Source organism: Raphanus sativus, chromosome 8 (assembly GCF_000801105.2).
Source record: "Raphanus sativus cultivar WK10039 chromosome 8, ASM80110v3, whole genome shotgun sequence".
Taxonomy (NCBI): domain Eukaryota; kingdom Viridiplantae; phylum Streptophyta; class Magnoliopsida; order Brassicales; family Brassicaceae; genus Raphanus; species Raphanus sativus.
In genome coordinates this window covers 26,403,976-26,427,436 of record NC_079518.1, presented here as the reverse complement: position 1 = coordinate 26,427,436, position 23,461 = coordinate 26,403,976, and the positions used below count along the sequence as shown (strand labels likewise).

General features: G+C 36.0%; 1 protein-coding gene and 1 long non-coding RNA gene across 55 annotated transcripts; one reads left to right on the top strand and one right to left on the bottom strand.

Annotated features, from left to right (window-relative positions):
• Nucleotides 1–8,404: 8,404 nt before the first annotated feature.
• On the top strand, nucleotides 8,405–10,220 carry LOC108818829 (FBD-associated F-box protein At5g38590). Of its 5 annotated transcripts, none has more exons than XM_018591764.2 (3): nucleotides 8,405–8,547; nucleotides 8,681–9,700; nucleotides 9,774–10,220. In XM_018591764.2, the coding sequence occupies exons 2-3, from the start codon at nucleotides 8,711–8,713 to the stop codon at nucleotides 10,059–10,061; spliced, it is 1,278 nt and encodes a 425-aa protein (XP_018447266.1). In that variant the 5' UTR covers nucleotides 8,405–8,547; nucleotides 8,681–8,710; the 3' UTR covers nucleotides 10,062–10,220. The 5 variants fall into 5 exon arrangements, with proteins under 5 accessions (XP_018447266.1, XP_018447268.1, XP_018447269.1 ...); XM_018591766.2 differs by having other exon boundaries at nucleotides 8,411–8,547; nucleotides 8,686–9,700; XM_018591767.2 differs by having other exon boundaries at nucleotides 8,415–8,554; nucleotides 8,686–9,700.
• A 1,785-nt stretch (nucleotides 10,221–12,005) lies between these two features.
• Nucleotides 12,006–22,033, bottom strand: LOC108822755 (uncharacterized). Of its 50 annotated transcripts, none has more exons than XR_008937743.1 (22): nucleotides 21,760–22,030; nucleotides 21,482–21,585; nucleotides 21,284–21,392; nucleotides 20,509–20,708; nucleotides 19,892–19,962; nucleotides 19,714–19,807; nucleotides 19,579–19,614; nucleotides 19,270–19,494; nucleotides 18,384–18,686; nucleotides 17,948–18,092; nucleotides 17,560–17,855; nucleotides 16,618–17,438; nucleotides 16,325–16,402; nucleotides 16,064–16,161; nucleotides 15,970–15,990; nucleotides 15,770–15,850; nucleotides 15,478–15,680; nucleotides 15,269–15,373; nucleotides 14,719–15,041; nucleotides 14,500–14,575; nucleotides 14,295–14,408; nucleotides 12,006–13,795 (listed from the first exon to the last, which is right to left on the bottom strand). It is a non-coding gene; the product is annotated as an uncharacterized LOC108822755 (long non-coding RNA). The 50 variants fall into 50 exon arrangements; XR_008937747.1 differs by having other exon boundaries at nucleotides 19,714–19,782; XR_008937760.1 differs by having other exon boundaries at nucleotides 19,579–19,634; nucleotides 19,714–19,771.
• Between the last annotated feature and the right edge of the window lie 1,428 nt (nucleotides 22,034–23,461).

Below are 23,461 nucleotides of genomic sequence, written 5' to 3'. Positions count from 1 at the left end.
AAATATTGCAAAAAAGATGGACCTGATGCTTTTGCTTCTCCCTCATGTTCCAAGAACTGACTCCGGGTTTTAAATATTTGATCAAAAATACTAGTCCTGGGCATTCGGTTTATTCGGGTTATACGGTTCGGTTTATCCGGTTATCGGTTTGTTCGGGTTAGATGAAAGTTCACCGAACTAAACCGAAATTTATTTTGGTTCGGTTTATTTCGGATATCGGTTTATTCGGTTCGGTTACAACCTGATAAAACTATTCCGAACTGAACCGATTTTTTTTATTAACCGGTTTATTCGGTTCGGTTATGGCCTCAAACGCAAATAGTGTAAGCAACAAAAAATCCAAAGAGATATAGTTAAACGTTGAGGAGATTAATGAGAGAATAAAAGATTGAAGAATAAAAGGTAAACTGATGCGGCAGAGAAGTTTGATGGCGTGGTGGGTGCGATGAAGAAAGTAGAGAAGATGATGTTTAGATCTAGGGTTTTTTCGTTTTTATACATGTTACTTGGGTCAGATTAATTAAATACAGTATTGGGTTTTGTAATTTTCTTACATGGACATTTAATAATTTGGGCTAGAAAAACGAATTAAAATAAGATTTAAATGTAGAAAATATATAAGTCCACTCAAAGCCCATTTATTGCAAAGTTAAGTAAAACAAAGTCATTAGGTTTTGAAACTTTCGATAGAGAACGACGACTGTGGTTTCTTTTTTTCTTTTCTTTCTGTGTGGATAGTGGGCCCAATCTCATCTTCCAGTCCAATGACATAACCTGCACAAATAAAAGGAATACATTAGTTTTCCTTTTCTCGTTAAGAACGTCGGTCAATAGAATTGTTAACTCAATAGGAAACAGGAAAATCCAAGTTCTATATATAGAGAGGTAGTCATAGCTTTTAGAATCATCCGAATACAAAGAGAACACTGGAGATAGAGAGATCAAGTTAGGCTTTGCTATTTGCATAAGAGTTGTCTTGTGATCTATATTGTGTTCTAAGGAAAACCTTTGAAGTTAATAAAACTAAGAGAAGTGTTTATTTATACGATTGATCTTTAAGTCTTTTAAAGCACAAGTTGGATTAAAATCCTAACAAGTGGTATCAGAGCAATCCAGGTTTGATTGCGGGTGCTTTAAAGGATGACTAAGACAAGGATCGAGGTGGACCGGTTCGAAGGAACATGAGACTTCTTGCTGTGGAAAGTTCATATGATGGCTCACTTTGGGGTTATAGGGCTAAAAGACATCCTAACTGATGAGACACTTCTGATGGATCCTCCAAAGTACCAAGGAGGAATCAGAAGGGGAGACGAAGAACGCAGAAGAAGAAACGACGGGTTCAAAGATTGATCCGGAAAAGCTCAAGAAATCGGAGAAAGCAAAAGACTTAATCGTCCTGAACGTAGGTAACCAAGTTCTACGGAAGATCAGCCATTGTGATACAGCTGCTGCGATGTGGACCGCTTTAAACACGCTGTACACGGAGACGTCTTTACCGAATCGTATCTACTTGCAACATAAATTCTACACGTTCAAGATGAACGATTCCAAGAGCATAGACGCAAACGTTGATGATTTTCTAAAGTTAGTAGCAGACCTCAATAACTTGAATGTGGATGTTTCAGAAGAAGTTCAAGCTATCCTGCTACTAAACTCAATGCCCCGTATGTATGATCATCTTAAGGGAACTCTCAAATACGGCAGGGACACTCTCAAGATTAATGAAGTGACGGGAGCCGCTAGGTCTAAGGAGCGAGAGTTACTTGAAAGTGGAAAGCTTTCAAAGTCACAAGATGAAGGTTTGTACGTGGAAGACAGAGGAAGATCATCCAACAAGGGAGGGAACCGGAATGGGAAAGGAAGATCGAAGAGCAGGCACGGACGTTCTAAATCAAGGCCTAGATACGACAAGAACAACAAGGGGTGTTTCGTATGCGGCAAAGAAGGACATTGGAAAAGGGAATGCCCAGAGAGAAAAACACAAAGAGCCGCTAATGTAGTTGCAGAGCCTAAGCAGCCACTTGTACTAACAGTTAGTAAACACGACAGCAGCTCGGAATGGGTTATGGACTCTGGTTGTTCTTTCCATATAACTCCAAACAAAGATGTTCTGTTTGACCTAGACGAATTCGAAGGAGGCAGAGTTCTGATGGCAAACAACACTCACTGCGACGTCAAAGGGATTGGCAAGATAAGGATCGTGAGACCTGACGGTTCTATTGTGATACTTACTGATGTAAGATATATGCCAACCATGAGCAGAAATCTTATTTCGTATGGAATGCTTGAGCGAGCAGGATGCAAATACGAAGGGAAAGATTTCATGATTCGTTTCTACAAAGATGGAAAAGAGATAATATCTGGAAAGTACAATGAAGGCCTGTATTATCTACAAGGAACGGTTCCAAAAGGAGAAGCGAATGTGACGCGAGCTGAGGTGGACATGACGAAGATTTGGCACGCACGGCTAGGGCACATGAGCTTAAAGAACTTAAACGTGCTTGTGAAGGAAGGATATTTATCAAACAAAGAGGTAGATAAATTGGAGTTTTGTGAGACTTGTGTCCTGGGAAAGTCTCATAAACAAAGCTTCCCTGCGGCCAAGCACACTTCGAAAGAGGTTTTGGAGTATATACACTCGGATCTATGGGGTGCACCGTCTACTCCAGAAAGCCTAGCAAGGTGCAAGTATTTTGTAAGCTTCATAGATGATTATTCTCGGAAAGTTTGGATTTATTTTCTAAAATCCAAGGATGAGGCGTTCAGCAAGTTTGAAGAGTGGAAAGTAGCTGTGGAGACTCAGATCGGGAAGAAGATCAAGTGTCTTAGAACAGATAACGGGTTAGAGTTTTGCAATAAACAGTTCGACAAGCTCTCCAAAGACTCAGGCATCAAAAGACACACGACTTGTCCGTATACGCCACAACAGAACGGCGTTTCGGAAAGGATGAACCGGACAATCATGGAGAAGGTAAGATGTATGCTCTCAGAAGCAGGTTTGGGTCAAGACTTCTGGGCAGAAGCTGCATCAACGGCTGTCTACATTATAAACCGATCACCGAGCTCAGCCATTGACTACCGGCTTCCTGAAGAGATGTGGACAGGAAAGAGACCCGAGTTAAACCATCTTAGGCGATTTGGTTGCTCTGCATATGTCCACACGATTCAAGAGAAAACAAGTCCAAGAGCTTTAAAAGGCATTTTCATGGGATACCCGTTTGGAGTTAAAGGATACCGCGTTTGGTTACCCGAGGAAAGAAAATGCGTTACAAGTAGGAATGTGGTGTTTAATGAAGAAGAGCTGCCTAAACACACAGAAACTAAAGATAAGCCGAAAGAAAGAAACGTACTATGAAAGTTACTTTCAAAGATCCTCTAATCGAAGGGCCTAGTACAGTCGATGTAGAGGGGTCACCTGTTCAAGGTGGAGTTTCTGAAGCTGAAGAATCAGAAAATTTAGAAGAAACAAGTTCTGAAGAGGAAAAAGGAAACTCAGAAGGAGAACCGGATCTCGAAGGGTATATGCTTGCACGGGACAGAGTACGAAGACAGATCAGACCTCCTTCAAGGTTCGAAGATACTGATTTTGCGGCTTATGCTTTAGCTGCATCTGAATAGATTGAAATCGACGAGCCTAAGTCGTCTAAAGAAGCTATGATGAGCAAGAAAAGCAAGTTTTGGAAGAATGCTGCTAGTGATGAAATGGAATCTCATCAAAAGGCTGGCACTTGGATACTAATTGAAAAACCCGAGAATGCAAAAGTTTTAGGCAGCAAGTGGATCTTCAAGTTAAAGCCTGGAATACCTGGAGTCGAAGATCCAAGGTATAAAGGAAGAGTAGTTGCTCAGGGATATTCCCAAAAGGAAGGAATCAACTACAATGAAGTGTTTTCACCTGTTGTGAAACATGTGTCGATAAGATTAATATTATCTCTCGTGGTAAACAGGGATTATGAGCTTGAGCAGATGGATGTTAAAACAGCTTTTTTCATGGAGATTTGGAAGAAAGAATCTTAATGAATCAACCAGAAGGATTCATAAAGAAAGGAGATGAAAATAAAGTCTGTTTACTAAAGAAGTCACTATATGGTTTGAAACAATCACCAAGGCAATGGAATCGAAAGTTTGATTGTTTCATGAAGAGCAAACGGTTTGTGAGAAGCAGAGAAGACCCATGTGTTCACATTAGAAACGTGAACACAGAGCAAGCCGTGTACTTACTTCTGTACGTCGACGATATGCTTATAGCTTCGGGAGATAAACAAGAAATCAGGGATGTGAAAGAGAGCTTAAGCAAAGAGTTTGAGATGAAAGATTTAGGCAAAGCTTCAAGAATACTAGGAATGGACATTACTAGAGACCAAGAGAAGGGAATCTTAACGTTGTCTCAAGAGAACTATTTGGAAAAGGTTCTAAATAGGTTCGGTATGTCTGAAGCAAAAGCTGTAAATACTCCTACCACATCTCAGTTCAAACTAAAGAGTCTTACTAAAGACGAGATTGAAGAAGAAAGAAGGTACATGGAAGACATACCGTATGCAAGCGCGGTAGGAAGTCTTATGTACGCAATGGTCGGATCGAGACCTGATTTAGCTTTTGCAGTTGGACTCATAAGCCGCTTTATGTCTAAACCTGGAAGAGAACATTGGTTAGCCGTAAAGTGGGTTTTGAGATATTTAAAAAGTTCTACAAGAAGATGTCTAACGTTCACTAAGCACTCAAAGTTTAGCATTGAAGGTTTTTGTGACTCTGATTACGCCACTGATCGTGATAGAAGAAGGTCTATAACTGGATACGTGTTTCAAGTATGGGGAAATACGGTTAGCTGGAAATCGAGTTTACAAGAAGTGGTAGCTCTTTCGACGACTGAAGCAGAGTACATGGCTCTTACCGCAGCCGCGAAAGAAGCTATATGGTTGAGAAAACTATGTGTAGAGTTGGGTTTTGAACAAGAAAGTGTTAAGATACACTGCGATTCTCAAAGCGCTATAGCCCTAGCAAAGAATCATGTTCATCACGAAAGAACTAAACACATAGACAACAAGTATCACTTTATCAGAGACGTTGTAGAAGAAGGCAAGGTTCACCTATCTAAGATTCATACTAGCAAGAATCCAGCAGATTTTCTAACTAAAGCCTTACCCGGGCCTAAGTTCGATCTCTGTTGTGATCTCTTAAACATCGCCTAAGAAGACAGGAGCGCCACAAGTAACGTCATTGTTGTAACCTCGCCACAGAAGAAATAATGAGTTAAGTAATAAGTACTCCGGTTATTTCTTAAACAACAATGAAGGAACTTTAGAGTTCAAAGGAAACATTACCTGTGGGGAAGGAGAGGCGAGGCAGAGAAATCTTAGCTCAAGGTGGAGAAGCTGGAAGAGATAAGCAAACAAAAGTAAGTAACAGATGATGAAACTCAATGAAGAATCATTGATATAAGAAGATGACTACCAGGGAGAAAACGTCTTAAACAGCGATGGAGGCTGAAGGGAGACGAGTATCTCAGCTAAAAAAGAAGCAATATATTGTTCATTAGACACAGTCTTAAACAGCTACCGTAAAGACAGTTACTTTATCAAGAGCTGAAGGGAGACAAGTGTATGAGCAAGGGAGAAAACTTCAAACGACATTAACCGACACGGAGATTAAAACAACCATTTCAAAAGCAAACTCAAAGTGGAGAATCTCACCGGAGCGCTGCAGTAATCCGGCTAGATCGAGCAAATCATTCATCACCTGCAACATTCATAGACAAGGATTCCCTAATCATCAAGGAAAAGAAGAACTCGCGAGCTTTTTTTTAAAAGGATTATGGATCGCTTACCATGGAAGAGGAGTTGATGAGTAGTTGATTTGATTAAAAGGAGAGAGCTGAGAATTTGGAAGTAAGTTGATCTTGAGAATCGAAGCAAGGTGAAGAAGAGGTGGCGGCGTACGAGCTACATCGGAGCTACGGCGAAAGGGGACTCGCCGATAGACTTCATCACCACATCGAGGTTCTAGGGAGACACCGCAAAGACGAGAAGCTTGAGGAGGCTCTTGGCGATAGAGAGGTACACCGGAGAAGAAACTTGGCGAAACTTTCACCGGATCAGATCATCAAATCGCATGGAAGGAGTTGAAGAGCTCAAGTCACCGTTTGTGTGGTAATCGACGGACTCGTCGAGGAAGAAACGAGAAGAAGAGTTGAAGTGAGTTGGGCCATAAGGTGGAGATTGTGGATATATGGGCCCAATCTCATCTTCCAGCCCAATGACATAACCTGCACAAATAAAAGGAATACGTTAGTTTTCCTTTTCTCGAACGTCGGTCAATAGAATTGTTAACTCAATAGGAAACAGGAAAATCCAAGTTCTATATATAGAGAGGTAGTCATAGCTTTTAGAATCATCCGAATACAAAGAGAACACTAGAGATAGAGAGATCAAGTTAGGCTTTGCTATTTGCATAAGAGTTGTCTTGTGATCTATATTGTGTTCTAAGGAAAACCTTTGAAGTTAATAAAACTAAGAGAAGTATTTATTTATACGATTGATTTTTAAGTCTTTTAAAGCACAAGTTGGATTAAAATCCTAACATTCTGGAGTAAAGACGACGGTGGTTTCTAAATTCAGAGAAAGGACGGAGGAAAACAGGTGAACCAGGCAAGGAAACAGATTGAATGCAAGAGAGAGAGCAGAAACCGAAGAATCCGATCGGTTTGAGTCCGCCGAACCGAACCAAACCGTGAGCCGAAGTGTATCTGAAAAAGTTCCGATCGGTTTTGCAGTCCCAAACCGGACGAAACCGAAAACAGAAAAAAACAGTTCGGTCGGCTCGGTGCACTTCGGTTCAGTCCGAATGCCCAGGACAAAAAAATACTGCGTTGCACAAAAAATAATAAAAAATACTGCATAATTTCCTAGTCAACAACGAGGTACAATTTTGAAATTGTGGGAAAATACAAACGCTAGACTCCCCTGGAACTATTTACACATGTTACCTGAGCTCCTAATGATTCAGATATGGTTTTCCAGATTTTCAGATTTTAAGTTCTACTAAATCTTAACTTTTTTTACTACATAGACCATTTCTATATTGTATTTATTTATAAATTTAACCACTTAATATGTTTGTGTATATTAATACATTAATTTTCTAAGATAAATATTTTGTGGTATTTCTTTTTTCACATTTACGTGTCTCTTAGTTTAGTTTATATTGAAATATATACAACATTTAAAACATATATAAATAATTTTAGAAACATGTAATATTAATATTGAGAATATTATAATTTTTTTGCTGACTATCAAAATATGTTAAAGTTATTGGTTAGCTAAATTATAGGATGTAGTAGATTTTATTTTAATTAAATAAAGAAAATATGTCAAAATATGTTAAAGTTATTATATGTTAAAAAAATAAAACATATATTGCGGAGCGGATGCGGGTCGAAGAAATTTAAAAAATCGATTCGCGGGTAAGGGTGCGGGTTATGAATATTTTTTTGCGGGGCGGATGCGGGTTGGTGGATTTTGAATTGCGGGTACCCGCCAACCCGCAATTTATTATTTTTTTTTTAGTTTTTTTTAAAATGTTATTTTTTTATTAAAAAGATAAATATTTTTTTTAAAATACAAATTTTTAAAAAAATAATAATTAAAAATTTTTATTAAAAAATAATTATAAATATATTATATAAAATATATATAACCCGCGGGTCCCGTGAGTTACCCACAAAATTAGCGGGGCGGATGCGGGTGCAATTATCTCTGTTCGCGGGTCGTGCGGATCGAAGATTTTGAAAAAAAAAATAAATGAAACCCTCGGGTTGCGGGTCATGCGGGACGGGTTTGACTCGCAGCCCAGCCCTACTTAAAGTTGAACATAGAAACACTTGTGTACACTTATTACAACACACAAGCCTTTCCACATACAGCTAAAGATAAGAGATGAGAAGGTGTGAGCTAGCTAATAATAATACCTGAGGAGTGACTGTAATCTGAAAGCATCGGTTTGAAGTGTTAAGCCCACTTTCACTAGAATGAATCTCTGTCACAATAAAGTAAGTAGAGAAATTCAGTTTCCTCAACGATGATGAACAGATAATAAAAGCTAAAAATCTTAGAAAAGACAAAACCTTTAAAATCATCAGCAAGTATAGATTCAAGAGCTTCAATCTCCATCTCATGTTCTTCCTTATACTCTACATATAGCGACACACACCAAACAAGTTCTCAATCTAGTTTACAAGATCAGTACGAATCCAATTGATCTTCCAATTTGATCGAACTTACCCGTCATGATGACCAAAAGGAGAGAACTTTACGATTTTCAAAACGATGTCGTTTCCGTTCAATTCTAAACGGCGACATTTCTTCTATTAGAAACGGTGTCGTTTCCACGAAAACTGAAAAAAGGGAAAAAGGCAAGACCTTTCTCTCACTCACCGTCTCTTCGCTCTCCACTGTCTCTCTCTGACGGAGACACTCTTCTCCGATTCAGATTGCGTTTTCTTCTCCGACTCGCCGCAGCAAAAAAAAAAACCCTTCTTTATATAACGAGGTGAGAGGTATCTTTCTCAACTTAAGCATCGTTAGATGGAAGCTCAGTTTTGATCATTATCCATTAGGGTTTTGCTCATGTTCTTACAAGACCGTTCCTTCTTGAGTCTTACTGTCTTGTTTTCTCGTGTTAGTGAAGAAAAAATCTTGAATTTCGTAAGACAATGGACAAGATCAGCGAGTTACCTGATGAGCTGCTGGTGAAGATACTATCCTCTGTTCCGACAAAGGTTGCTGTCTCCACCAGCGTCTTGTCCAAACGATGGAAGTTTCTTTGGATGTGGCTGACTAAACTCGAGTACAGTGATGATGAAGGCAACTCATTCCTTGTAGTCCGAGACTTCATCAACAAGAACCTCCCCTTACACAGAGCTCCCCTCATAGAAAGGTTGTGTCTTGAGCTATGGGAGGAGGAGTCCACAAAAGTTAACCATGAAGAAGATATCAAACTCTGGGTTGAAACTGCTGTTTCTCGCTGTGTCCGTTACCTGGAAGTTTCTTATAATGTAAACATGCTTCCAAGTAGCTTGTTTACTTGCGAATCGCTCGTGGTTTTGAAGCTCAGATACTTGACTCTCAAGGATGTTCCTTCTACGGGTTGTTCTCTTCCATCTCTGAAGACTTTGCAACTCAAAAGTCTGACGTACGTAGGTGTAGACTCGCTTCAGAACCTTCTGTCTATGTGTCATCATGATGTTCTCGAAGAAGTCAAGGTGCGTTTTATCGAAGATGAGTATCCGCAAATGTTCACTGTTATCTTCCCGTTGCTGCACAAGTTGTCACTCTCTTTACCTGACTGTGAATGGGACATCGATGAGTATGAGATAGATACTCCTTGTTTGCAGCATCTCAAACTCAAGGATCGGAATCAGAGTCGTTGGTTGTTTAAGAAGAATATGCCTGATCTTAGTGAAGCGTATGTCCATGTTGAATCCTATGCTCTCGATAGTGTTATTGGAGTAATCACATCTGTCAAGCATCTCACCGTATGCTCAGAGGTCCGGGAGGATTTGTATTACGGTGGTCATGGTTTTGTGTTCCATCAGCTTGAACATCTGGAGCTGTGCGTGTGCAAAGATGATTCTCTGAATCTCCTTGCTCAGTTCCTCAAAGATTCGCCTAACTTACGAGTGTTGGACATCTCTATACTAGATGTAAGTTTCTCTTTCAGTAAACTTATCATTCTTTTTTATTTCTAATTGTTCTTCTTCTGCTTTTGGTCTTTAGTGCCATGGAGATATAAAGACTGATGATAAGTTTGCCTGGTACCAGCTGAGCTGTGTTCCTGAATGCATGCTGCCGAGTCTACGAGTTTTCAACTGGTCAAGATACGTTGGGAGACCGCGAGATAGAGACATTGCGGTTTACATCTTGAGAAACGCACCCAGCTTAAGGACAGCAACTTTCAGGTTTGATGCAGATGTTCCGAACCTTAAGATACTCAAGATGGAGTTGGCGGATTTCCCTCCAGCTTCAAGCACATGTGAACTCATGTTTGTTGAGAGTCTAATCTGAGACTTGAAAGAATCATCCATTTTAGATGTTTCATTTTGTCAATAAATAGAATTCTTCTAGTTTCTCATCTCTTCTCGTGTTTTTATTTGTAATAACACAAGTTTGACTATGTATTCAATGAGTGAATTTGTATGGCAAAACCGAATCATCTTTGAAGCTCACTTAGAACAAGCTAGGGAAGCAATGCTACAACAGCTAAACTTGCAGAACCTAGTGGAGGAGATAAAGATATGTAAAAACACCGATCCAGCTTTTGGTCTTTGGACCATATAACCGTGAATAGGAACTCAGCTGCTATGGAGATTGCACTCATTGTTACTTAGGACCATAGAGTCCAATGGTACATCGCTAATTTGCTAAGAAAGGGCCCTACTGGCTGCAGCAACTATTGAATGAGGAAGCTAGAACCTGACCTGAAACAAACTTTCATGTTTAAGGTCTCTGAGATTCAGCTTTCTCTCTGTTTTTGATACCCATTGGAGCTCACTATATCAACTATTGGTGATTTTGGTTTCTGTGTTTTAAACTAAACCAATGTGAAATATGACATAAAATAATAAGATAATAATTTTGTTTAAAATTTTAAATAAATATATAGTTCTATTAAAATCATAAATTAATATTTATTATATACAAAACTAGAATAACGTTTATATAAACATAAACAAAACATTGTATTATTTGTCTTTTTTTTTAATAATGAACTTTTTTTTTTTGAGAAAGGGCATCTTTTATAATGAAAGTTATCTATATCTTTTTGCATTTCAATATTTTAGTCTTGTTTTATTGAGTTATATATATAATGCAATACTTAAAAAGTTTACCAAATAATCTACTAAAAACAAAATTGTACTAAATTTAATTAGTATACAGTATCACATAATCATTTTAAAAATAAACTCAAAAAGTATCTACACTATTATTAGCGAAGTGATTTTTCGTAACAGAGATCTTACATTAAAAGTTAGAGTGGTTGATATCGATATTACCTTTAATGAATAAAATATATAATTAAAAAATTATTTTACTAATATTATATTTATCTGTTATATTAGATAATTAATGATAATTTAATATAATAAATTGTCAAAAATATATTTTAAAAAGAAAGATAATTCTAAGATTATCTGAAAATATTATTTTCTATTATAAATTTTCACGTAAAAAATTAGAATAGTTAATATCAAGATTATCCTTAATGAATTTTTATATTTAATTTATTATATAATTAAAAATAATTTTATATTATTAATTTTAGATATATCTGTTATATCAGATAAATAATTATAATTTAATATAATAAATTGTCAAATTATATTTTTAAAAGTAAGATTATTTTTAGATATACTGTGTGTGGTTAATGGTGATATTACCCTTAATAGTAAAATATATAGCTAAAATGAGTTTTATTTTACTAATTTTTTTTTTATTTGTTATATTAGATAATTAATCATAGTTTAATATAATAAATTGTCAAGAATATATTTTAAAAGGAAAGATAATTCTTAGATATACTATCTAAAAATATTATATTTTTAAAACATAAATAATAACTTTTTTTTTGTAAAAAAACATATATAAACATAAATAATAATTTATCATGCTGTTTTTTCTGAATTAATAAGATATAAACTAATAAGTGAGGATTTTCAAGAAATGAAGTCCTGATACTAGCAAGAAATTTGATAACAATTTAAACCTTAAACCTCTTCAAAATTGCATAAACTGTACTTAAACCTCTATTGTAGAATATCTCAAAGTTTGACATGCATCCTGTAAACTGCCTCAATAAAAGAAATAAGTAAATGTTTGTGTATTTCTTTAAATAGGTCAAGCAATGGCTTTATAAAAGAAGGCAGATAAAACAAAACCTGCCTCAGTAAAGGAAAGTAGTGAAATAAATATCATGCACAAGTTAACGGGGAAAGAAGGTAGAACCCAATATTCAGAAATTTGTTAACTTAATTAATCTGAATGTGACAAATAATGTATAATGCTATTGATGAAGAAAGTCTGAAAGCTTAATAAGAGACGAGGACAACAAGAATCAGATATCACAAAACCTACCACATGAAACCTCCTTGGACACATTTCGATCTAAACGGTCCATCAGATATGGGTGACAACTATGAGTGAGGTTCTCCACTCAGCCAATGGGAACCCAAAACTTGAATCCTCTGAACTTAACTAAAATGACAAAAGTAAAGTAACTTCTACAAACAGAAGGAGGTCAATGTTAATACACATAGCTTGATATACATACACCACTAACGCTCTCCAACATAAGCAGAAACTGATATGGTATCTCCAAGAAGGTTCTCTCACTCTCAATACTGATACTTAACAAATGGTCTGTAAATATCTGCCGAAAGGGAGAGAACAACAAATGACTTGCAACATTATGAAATATTTCAGAAAGCATAATTATGAAGCAAATTTCGTATCTAATCTACAATGAACAACTAAAACCATAAGAAAGCATTGTTACTATTAGAAAAAGCAGAAGACAGAAGTAAGGCAAATGTAGGAGATCAAATATAGAGCTTTGCGACACAATACTAGCAAATAGAAGCAATCAAGAGAGCACGTACCCTTAAAACCAAGTAGAAACATATAAAGCAGTATCACAACACATTATAATACCAACTAATCACATAAACTCAGAAACCTTCAACACAAAAATATCTCAACTGAAGAAAAGAAGGAACCTGAAAATTTTATGATGGAACATGAAAATCTAGACTCATCTTGAACGACAACCTATAACAAAGATATGTAATGTATAAATCATATTGTCTACGAGGTATGTGGGACAAGGATACGCGAGATAAAATCAAATTCCCTTGCATAAATTCTCCAAACACAGCCCTTCGATTCAAAACCTCTTCTACATCTTCCAGACACGACCTGTAAACCTTTTAAATTCAGAGAAAATCACTCTAAACCCCAATAGGACACGTATTAACCTAACTGAAAAAAAGATTGATGCCACGGGGTAACAAATGCTGCCATAACGTTCCTCTTGACCTGGCTAAAAGACCTGACAAAAAAAAAGCTACTATCTAAAATAGGAAAATTTCATGGACAAGAAAGAAATAAATCATCAAGGGTTTAAGAATCCGAGCAATTTAACCGTTTTAAGTCACAGAAGCTTGCATCTTAAGCCTTTAGCATTTCCCTATAATGAAGGATTAGAAAGATCATAAAATACCGGCTTCTCCGTTTGCCTTTTCCACATACCTGAACTCTTGAACAAGCAAGCATATGTGACCAAGATTTAAGCTGAAATATAGACGAAAAACCCCATACAGAGAATTGAACCACAAAATCAAGATCTGAAGAGCCTTCATCAACATATTATCTCGATGAAGAACACAATGATCAAAATATATCCGAAGAACCTTCATCAGCGCTAAAACAAAAGAGGTAGGTAGTGCATGAATGGATCAAATAGTGGATGTAACTGGCGATGTTCGATGTCCATCAAGAAAGCCAAATATCCTCAACAAGCATCTATTGACCTGCACACCATCAGTCTGGGAAGAAAATAAAGCGACAAGAAAACAGAGGTCACTTAAAAGAGAGCAGTATAAGGCTTACACACTCGGTGCCTGCAAGTTGCAATAAGCAGAGGTTTTGATCCAAGTATTGTTGTGACACATTAAACAGAAAGCTATCTTTCGACTCAAAGTAAGCACAAGGGAGTTTGTATCTCAGGCGTATCTTCAACATACCTAAAATGAAGGGAAATAAATCATGTAAAAGAGAAGCCATATAAAAGCATGAAATCAAAAACACTAATATGTAAAGCCATCCCTGACGTTAATAACAATATATATGATTAACGTTGTAAGAAATAAGAAAATAATCATTGCTGTCAGATTGTAAGAAAACCACTAGTCCAATATAAGAACCAAAACTTGGCGGATAAATAACATAACCACCAATTCAGTTTAGAAATTTTTTAACTTGACGGGTTTGGTTCCTAATACACAGAAGCAATAACTGACATCAATAAAAGAAAACCACAGCATCGACAAATTACAATAACAAAACAATGAACTATAAATATACAGAAACAAGCCACCACTGCATTCAGGAACCAAAAATACAGGAAAACCAAGCGGCAACAATGCCACTCAAGCCTATTATCTTTCTTGATTTGGCAGCAAAACTTCAAAACCAAAGCTTGGTGGAATCCAAGAAGGAATCAGAGAAGTTTTATGCACTCACAATTTTTAAGGTAAAATTGAGAAAACACTCCCACAGAGAAGCAAACCGTTAAGAGCTCAAGAATCTGATCTGTTACCAACTACTAGGATCAAAGCACTGCGAGCATCTTTTGGCCTGCAGAAACATAACAGAAATATTACGGCAAACATGTCCAAAAAGTTGCAGGTTGGTACGATGGGCATCAAAAGTGATGAAATAACCAAACCCCTGATAGGTGATAACGGAAATAGCGGTGGCTCCAATCTGCACTTGTAAGTCGTAACTGTTATCTTCCTGCACATCTGTAATACATACGTGTAACGTAAGAAAGCCGCTATTGAAAAATCAGTAGCTAACCAGATAATCCAGCAAAATCCCAAAATCATCATATCTGAGGTAAATGTTAAAGAAAAAAATACATGATCCTAAAATAGAAATGAGATACCCTCGCACAAAGTAGCAAACCTCCACAGTCAAGAGCTCTGAAGAGTCTGAACAAGGACCATTTCAAGCCAACTAATCAATCACACTGCCAAATACAAAGAGAACACACAAAAATAAAATAAAAAACTAAACTCAGGAGAACCCCTCGTATCACCTAATATCTAAAGCAAACAAATATCAACCACATAAACCAGAGACAAGAAGCAACCGATCTTTTGAAACCATTCCTCGAGACATCGAACGTGAAGATTTTTTCTGTTGACCTGACACTTAAAAGGCGGTGTCTGGTCCTGTCACGGTTTGAGAAAAGTCTCCAGCTGCAATCTACAAAACAGAGTAAACAAAAAGCTAAATTAATTTAAGAAGAAGAAAGCCACCATTGCAGTTTAAGAACCAAACCCCGTGTAACTAGAAAAGGCAAAAGCAAGAGTAGTGACGACGCAATTTAAGCTACTGGTAGACACGAGAACAGAAAAAGCTCAAAAACCAACTAATCAAATCAAAGCACAAAGACTTGTCCACATTAAAAAGAAAAAAGCCTTCACTATTACCATAGATCGCTGGAGAAACTCTTTTGCTTTACACCGAAATTATGCAGGAGTCACATAGAACTGACGCAAAGGAGGAACAATGAAAATCAGAAACCAGACCCAATCCTGAAACAAATCAGCCACAATCCATGGACAGAACAGTTAAAATGAAGAACTATATAAGTCAAATCCATATAAGAGTTAGACAGAAAAAGAGTAACCACAAAAACCTGATAATAAGTGAGCAAAGCAAACAAGGAGGTCATCATCAGAAAGCTGCAAATTAAGAACAGGAAAACATACGTGAAAGATTTCCAAATGACTTAACCTGAATCCACAGACAATACATGCAAGACTAAGATCATATCAGAAGATGATTAACCAGATCCAACAAGTCCTAGGGGAGCTGCTTCTGCTTCCTTTTACAAGATTTCTGCATCAGCTAAAAAAATAGATTGTTAGCAGACTTAGCTACACAATCCTCTCATAGTCTTTATGTAATAAAATGAAATAGTTACAGACATTCTCATCTCTAAATCAGTGCCACATTTCCTCAGGAACCAAAACTTGAAAAGGGCCGGGGTAGAAAACTGAACTTGTGAGCTTCTTCCGTCAGAATGTTAATACCACATGAAAACAAGTGAAGTCATTGCCAGATAACAAATAGTACCTGAATACTGGTTGAACAAAAACTTGAATACGAACAGTTTCATGAAAACTACCTCAACAAGCATCTATTGACCCTGCAGAACATAACATAACATCAGTCTGTGAAGAAAATAATGAGACAAAAAAACAGAGCAGGGAAAGGCTAACATTCTGGGTGTCTGCAAGTATAAATCCTATTGCATTGTGACAAATTTAACAGAAAGCTATCTTAGGCAGCTTGTATCCCAGATGCATCTTCAGCATACCTAGAATGAAGGGAAGTAAATCATGTAAGAGAAAATATAACGCATGAAATCAAAAACACTTAAGCCATCCCTGTCGTGGATAAGCATATCTGATAAAGATTTTTAATCAGGAAAACTCTGTCAGCGATGTAATTTAGAGACCAACACGAGAATATAAGTAAACCTGAAAGTGTGAAAAGGAAGGGATCCAAAATCAAGGATAGGTAGGGCACCAACATCTCTACGTATCATACCTGATGCACTGAAATTAACCAAAGAAACTTAGAAATCAAACAGTGAACATAAGTTTATCTGCGAGATTGCACTGAAATTAACCTCCACCATCAACGTATTCATGCACTAACATGATCTAATTACAGTAACCATACATATGTTCTCATTTTTTTGCTGAAAGTGAATATACTGCAAAAGAAACAAGTGATGTGACTGATAAATAGTATAATAAGCAACTCTTACCAAGTAGAAGCGAAAGGTGTGTATGTATGCTGAGGTAACTAGACAATATTCAAACCCTCCTGAGTCGCCTACAATGCAACCAATAAAGTTGTCTCATTAATCAAAAAACCCAACAATAACTTATTTTACGATTTTTTTTTTTTAAAAACGATGGAGATATGAAACCCCTGTAAAGTGCAATCGCCAAAAGGAGAAACGCTGAGAACTATCAATTGAAGAGGCAACCATCAGAGACCAGAAAACATCCGTCTCCTGCATCATCCACTGTGAATAACGCAAGTAATCAACATAAACAGAAAAACCAACAGATGCAATTTGGACAAGAAAAAAGGTCAAAAGTAACTTAGAGATAAAGACAATGAAAATTAGTCTTCAGAACCTGTTGCATTCCAGTGAGATTGTTAAGACACGTCGTTGATCCCTAAATAAAAGAATTCTAGCACACAGATCAAGTAAAGATAATTGCAGATTGTATAAGTTAACCAGCTAAAACTGTTCCAACAAGATAATGGCAGATTGTATAAGTTAACGAGCTAAAACTGTTCCAATATTCTTCCAACTTAAAGCCCTAATGTGGAATATCTCAAAGCATGATATGCATCAGTGGAGGCCCAACAAAGTCAATGACATAAACTCAACGAAAGAAGTAGCGTAGTAGAATCAGAAACAAGGAAATGAGAATGACTAATGAGCTAACGATCAGTGAAGAACATAAAGCTTATTTCCTACTTAAAAACCTGATTGAAGTCCTCCGAAAAGCCTGGTAGATTGTATACGTCTCAGATAGAATAAAAAAAAAGAGTTTCAGTCTCGAAATCCATCTAAAAAGCATGCAAATAAAAAATCAGAGCAAAGCAATTTTAAGTTAATAGAAGGTAGTAACTTGAACAAGACAAAAAGGAATCATACGAGGTGTTTTCATAAACATCAACAAGTATTTACCTGCAGAACGTCGGTTTGGAAAGAGAATAGGGCGACAAGGAACCAGAGATCTTTAAAACCAGAGCAGATCAGACCTTATACTCTGAAGGGTTGCAAGTAACAAGCAGAGGGTTTTGATCATGTTGCACAATTTAGTATAATTTAAGAAAAGTCTCATGTTGCAGAACATAGAAGAACTTAACTTTGAGTTAGATGGAAAGCAGGACATCTAATTCACTTAGAGAACATCAGTTTGATGGAAAGCAGGACATCTAATTCACTTAGAGAACATCAGTTTGCACAGATATCTAATTGACCTGCAGAACATAACAGACCATCAGTTTGGGAGAATAGAACGGCAAAGAAGAATAGATTATCAGAATCCAAAACAGAGCACGCAAATTTGTACCTTTCTTGCATATTCTTAAGGGACATCTTATTGTCTCCATGCAGGAGCATGGATATAACTACAGACAAGTAGACAACCATACAAACTTGTGATGTAATTTCTCCTTCAAATCAGTGGCACATTTCCTTGGTTCCCTAAAAAGAGACTGGTGGTAACTTGATCAGTCAAAAAATGACTCCTTTGGTTCATTACATAACTTTAATAAATGATAACCTGTAGCAAATCCATGTCTTAAAACAAGAAATCCTGTGAGAGTTTTAAGAAACCAAGTCCTGATAGTGGCAACCAAATAGATGACCATTTAAACCTTAAACCTCTTCAAATGCCTAAATTGTACTTAAATCTCTATTTATTAACTTAGTTAATTTGAATATAATGCATAATGATATTGATGAAGAAAATCTGAACGCACAATAAGAGACGAGAACAACCATACCTACTACCTTGTAGAACAGAATAAAGTTGCAGAGGAGAAAATAATCAGATATCACAAAACCACCTTCCACATGAAACCTCCCTTGTCTCCCAGAATGCTTGCTACTCCCTCTTAGACACATGAAACCTCCATTGTCTCCACTCAACCCGGAACTTTAAGGCTCTGCACCGAGAAAATTAAAATGACAAAGTAAAGTAACATATATGAACAGAAGAAAGAACCACTAACGCTCTCCAACATTGTACAGTAGCAAGAACCACAAGTCGAATGTCAGAACTCAAATGGTATCTCCAATTGCGCCACCTAGTGCAACAAACCTCGATTAGCTTGATATTTCCAAGATGGTTTTCTCACACTCAACACTGATAAACAATATGGAAAGTTACCTAAAGGGAGAGAAAACAAATAACTTGCCATCTCCTATTTCGTAATTTTTAACAGTGAACAGGTAAAACCATAAGAAAGCATTGTGACTATTATCAAACACAAAAAGTAAAGGAAACCTTGCGACTATTAGCAAGTCCAACAAAAAACATCGTGGCCGAAGCAAAGCTCGTAATAAGACACATATATATACTGTAACTCAAATGATTTTTCCGTAAGCAGCATCTGCTGATCTTAGCAAAAACATATACACCACCGTTTGATGCAAGCTACACTTCCCACATAATCTTTCTACAAAATCTTAACATTATTCTGATGATTAAAATTTGACTCTTCCACAGAAGTTATCTGTACTGTAGCCACTTTGACAAGATGTAAAAATGTAAACCTAATTTCTGAGAGACATTTTTTTAAAAAAAAAGAGAACATGGCTCATAAATTTTGTGGAAAGAAAAAATTAACCACCTAACGAGAAAGTGATAGTCAGAGACTCAACGAGTACCGGAGAAGTGTAGCACATGAAGCGGCGGCTAAACCAAGCAACTTTCTTCCAACGGTACTGTCAATTTGTGCATTCAGAACCTCGCTCGAAGCAACCAATTTAGAAACAAAAAAGATCAGTTATACACAAACCCAACTGTAGACAACAAAGTATGGTGAGAACAAGCAAAGACAAAACTCAAAAGAACCTTAAGGAGCCAAAAGACATATCGTGTACCCATGAAATCTAAAAAGGAAACAAACACAAGATATCACACAATCAGTCAGAGGTAAGTTGAGTTAGAAGAAAAGAGAAGGACATCTAATTGACCTGCCCGTGGCTAAAAATTCTGAAACTTTGGTGCTCCTGCAAGTCACAAGATGTGTCTTATGGCAAAACAAACATTAAACAGTTCCCACAAACAGTAAAGAACAAATTCATGGAGGAATCAAAATTTGCAAATACCTTTGGGTTAAGGATCATCAAACGTGCGGAGCATAGCTTTGATCTTTTCGTGGATCGACTAATGTTTCACTAATCAGTTATATTTCTTTAAAAACTAGATGGTATTTGTGTGATCATGTAAGAAAATGAATGAATTATAATAGATAGTTGCAAACAAATAATACAGAATCATTCATACCTTTGCATCTTTAACATACTGACGGCGAAGAAAAGGAAGCAAATAGGACACCAGCTACGGCAAACCAAGCACTGCGAAAGAAGAAAGTATTATATAAGAAAAGCATCATGTTCTGAACAACGGCTTCTCCGCAACAAAAAGCAAACGCCAAACTCAACAGAACCATACATTACCGCTGTAAAACCATAAGAGCCTCAAAACCAAATCTTGTACATTTGTAATAGAAAAAAAGAAACATAGGATGTTATAATCAATCCGAGTGCTAACTTGAGTTGGACAAAAAGGACATCTAATTAGGCTCATAACAGAGTATCAGTCTGGAAAGAGAATTAACAAAGGAAGAAATAGTTACAGACAACCATACAGACTTGTGATGTAACTTCACCTCTAAAAGAGAAGGGTGGCTCGATCAGTCATAAAAACAACCTATAAAAGAAAGACATGTCTTAAAACAAGAAACCCAGTGAGATTTTCAAGAAACCAAGTCCTGAACTGGCAAGAAAATTGATGACCACTAAACCTCTTTAAAACTGCATAAACTATACTTAAAGATCTCTTGTAAAATATCTCAAAGCTTCATCCTATAAACGCACAATAAGAGCCGAGAACAACCGTACCTTGTAGAACAGAACGAAGTTGCAGATATCACAAAAGCTTCCACATGAAACCTCCCTTGTCTCTCAGTTCTCCCTCCTAGCCACCCAACGATCAAAAGTAACATCAAGTAAAAAAAAAACTTTAACCGCCAACCATGTATGGGTGATAACTATGAATGAGGCCCTTCACTCAGCTAATGGTAACCCAAAACTTAAATCCTCTGCACGGACAAATAAAACGACGAAAAATAACTTAGCTTGATCATTCCAAGAAGGTTCTCTCTCACATTCAATACTGATAAACAACAAATGGCGTTTATACAGTAAGGTGAAATGTCTATAAATAGTTACCGAAACAGAGAGAAGAACAAATGACTTGCAACATCTCTTACTAGTTTGGCAAAAACTCAGCAAACTAAACCATTATGGAAAAGCATAAAACCATAAGAAAGCACACTGTGACTATCAGCAAAAGCAGAAGTAAAAGGCAAAACGGAAACCTTGAGACTAACGAGACATTGTGGCCAAAGCAAACAAAATCTTAATAAGACACATAAATATACTTAGCTCAAGCTCAGACTGATGACATGCATTTAGAAGTTACTGTCATGCATTTTGAATTAAGCCTTAGAAAGCTGGTAATATCTAATAGTAACGTAGGAATCAAAACCTAGCAGTTTCCCTTCGCTACACTTTGGCAGAACATTACAAGATGTGTGTGTGTCTTAAGGATAAACCAACTTAAAATAACTCCCATAAACAGTAAAGGACACAGGAATCAAAATATGCAGAGTACCTTTGGGATCGATCACCAAGAGTGGATGGATGATGGAGACCATAGCTTTGATCTTTCCGTAAGCAGAAACATATATCCACTACCGTTTGCTACAACCTAGAATCCCAATCTGCAAGCATCAATTATTCTATAGTTAAGTTGATGATTAAAAAAACAATTAATGAATTACAAAAGATTGTTGCAAACAAACGATCATACAAAGAGCAAGTCCGGAATGTTTTATCTCCACCGATACATCAAAGAGTAGCCAGCCATGATTATATATATCCTCATTCATCCCTTTTGCAACAAGAAGAACCTACCTGCAAATGACCGACGCAGTGAAAGTGAGCCGTTTCGAAATACTCTTAAAAAAGGGATTACATCGAACATGTTAAGAAGATACTTTTAACTGAACACCTGCACTTTTTTCACCTTAACAATACATCAATAAATAAAAAAGCAATAGTTTCGCACAGATGATCGAGATACGAGACCTAATCGTATCCCTCTGTTACACAACGCGTCATTCTCAAATAGCGAACAAACTGTAAACGTACGACGACCGATGGATTGATTTGATTGTCGTCGACATGAACGATCGATCTTACTCCGCTCCCAAATTAGACTCGATACTCTAATCTCCTTCATGAATTTTACAAACAAACACACGTATTAGAACAAAACCAGAAACGACCTACTCGACTGCGAATAACGATCATCGATCCAAACCAATCTCTCTCTCTCTCTCTCGATCGAATCACACGTACGCTTTTATTTATAGTGAGATCTCAACGGTTACATTTTAAGAAAATTCAAGGCTGTGATTACTTGTCCACGTGGCATATTCTTTGATTCTTTTACCGTTGGACTCCATATTGGATTCAACAGGTGTGCATCACTGATTAGTACACGAATATAACATTTCTTAGCTAGAAACAAAGACCCACCCAAACTGCTCGTGCGTAAAACCTTCAATCATTATTATTTCTCTCAGAAATTCCAAACACATATTTTAATCCAGCACGTGAAAAACAAATTGAAACATATAGAAAAAAACTTTAAATGATTCTCTTTTAACTTCAAGAATCTTATTAAACTAAACAATTTACTCGATTAAAAAAAACTAAACAATTACATCAACAGATATTTTATTCTTTAATCAGTTACACATTGGACATTTTAACCGGATAAATGGTCTTTTATTCACACAATGTCAAAATTCGCAAAATTATCATTTTTTACAATACAAAAGGTAATTATTTTTCAATTATAGTTATAACGTTTATATAAATATTTGTAAAACGAAAATTCAAATAAATATATATGTCTCAAAATATTTTTTAACTTTTTTATTTTTAAAAGATCCAATTTATGTTTTCAAAAAAACCTATATGTTAAAAAAATATTGGAATGCTTTTCTGAATGTATATAATATCTTCATAAAACTGAGAAAATTAACATTGCTAAATAAATAAATATGTATTCGAAAATGAACTTTTAATTCCACAATTATTTGCAACTAGGTGATTTTCCCGTGCTCATGCACGGATATAAATATTTATAAAGTAAATACATTATAATATTTTATTTACATTACGATAGTTTATTAATTTTTTTAATTATTCTGTTATTTATATTGTAATCAATATGCAGGTTTTTTTTAAATATCATTGTGTTACTTTAATTAGATTATAATTTTGGATATAATATCTCGACTGTTTGGTTATTATTTGGATATATTAGATAATATTTACTTTTTATGATTTAACTAATATTTTGTTATACCGATTAAAATTTTGATTAACTTCTTTTATTTTCATATAGTTTGATTCTTGCCTTAAATTTGTGTATATATTTTAGTAGGATTATGTATAATTTAATAGTGTTGATTAATTCAAAGTTACATCTTAATTGTAATAGTTGGTTAATATATGTGTAGTATTATTTGAGAATTTCATATTTATTTATTAAAATATTGAGAATAAATGAGAATACATTATTTTTATTTAATGTTTTACTTTGTATAAAATAATTTGGATTGGTTTAGTTACTCATTGGTGGGTATATTGTGTTACATATTTCCGTAAATTTAAGTATAACTATTTCTAATCTAATTCAACCAAATCATATTTATTGTATTCATTGCATTAGTTTGGTTTTCATCTTAGATGTGTATATATATTTATGAATTGGCTA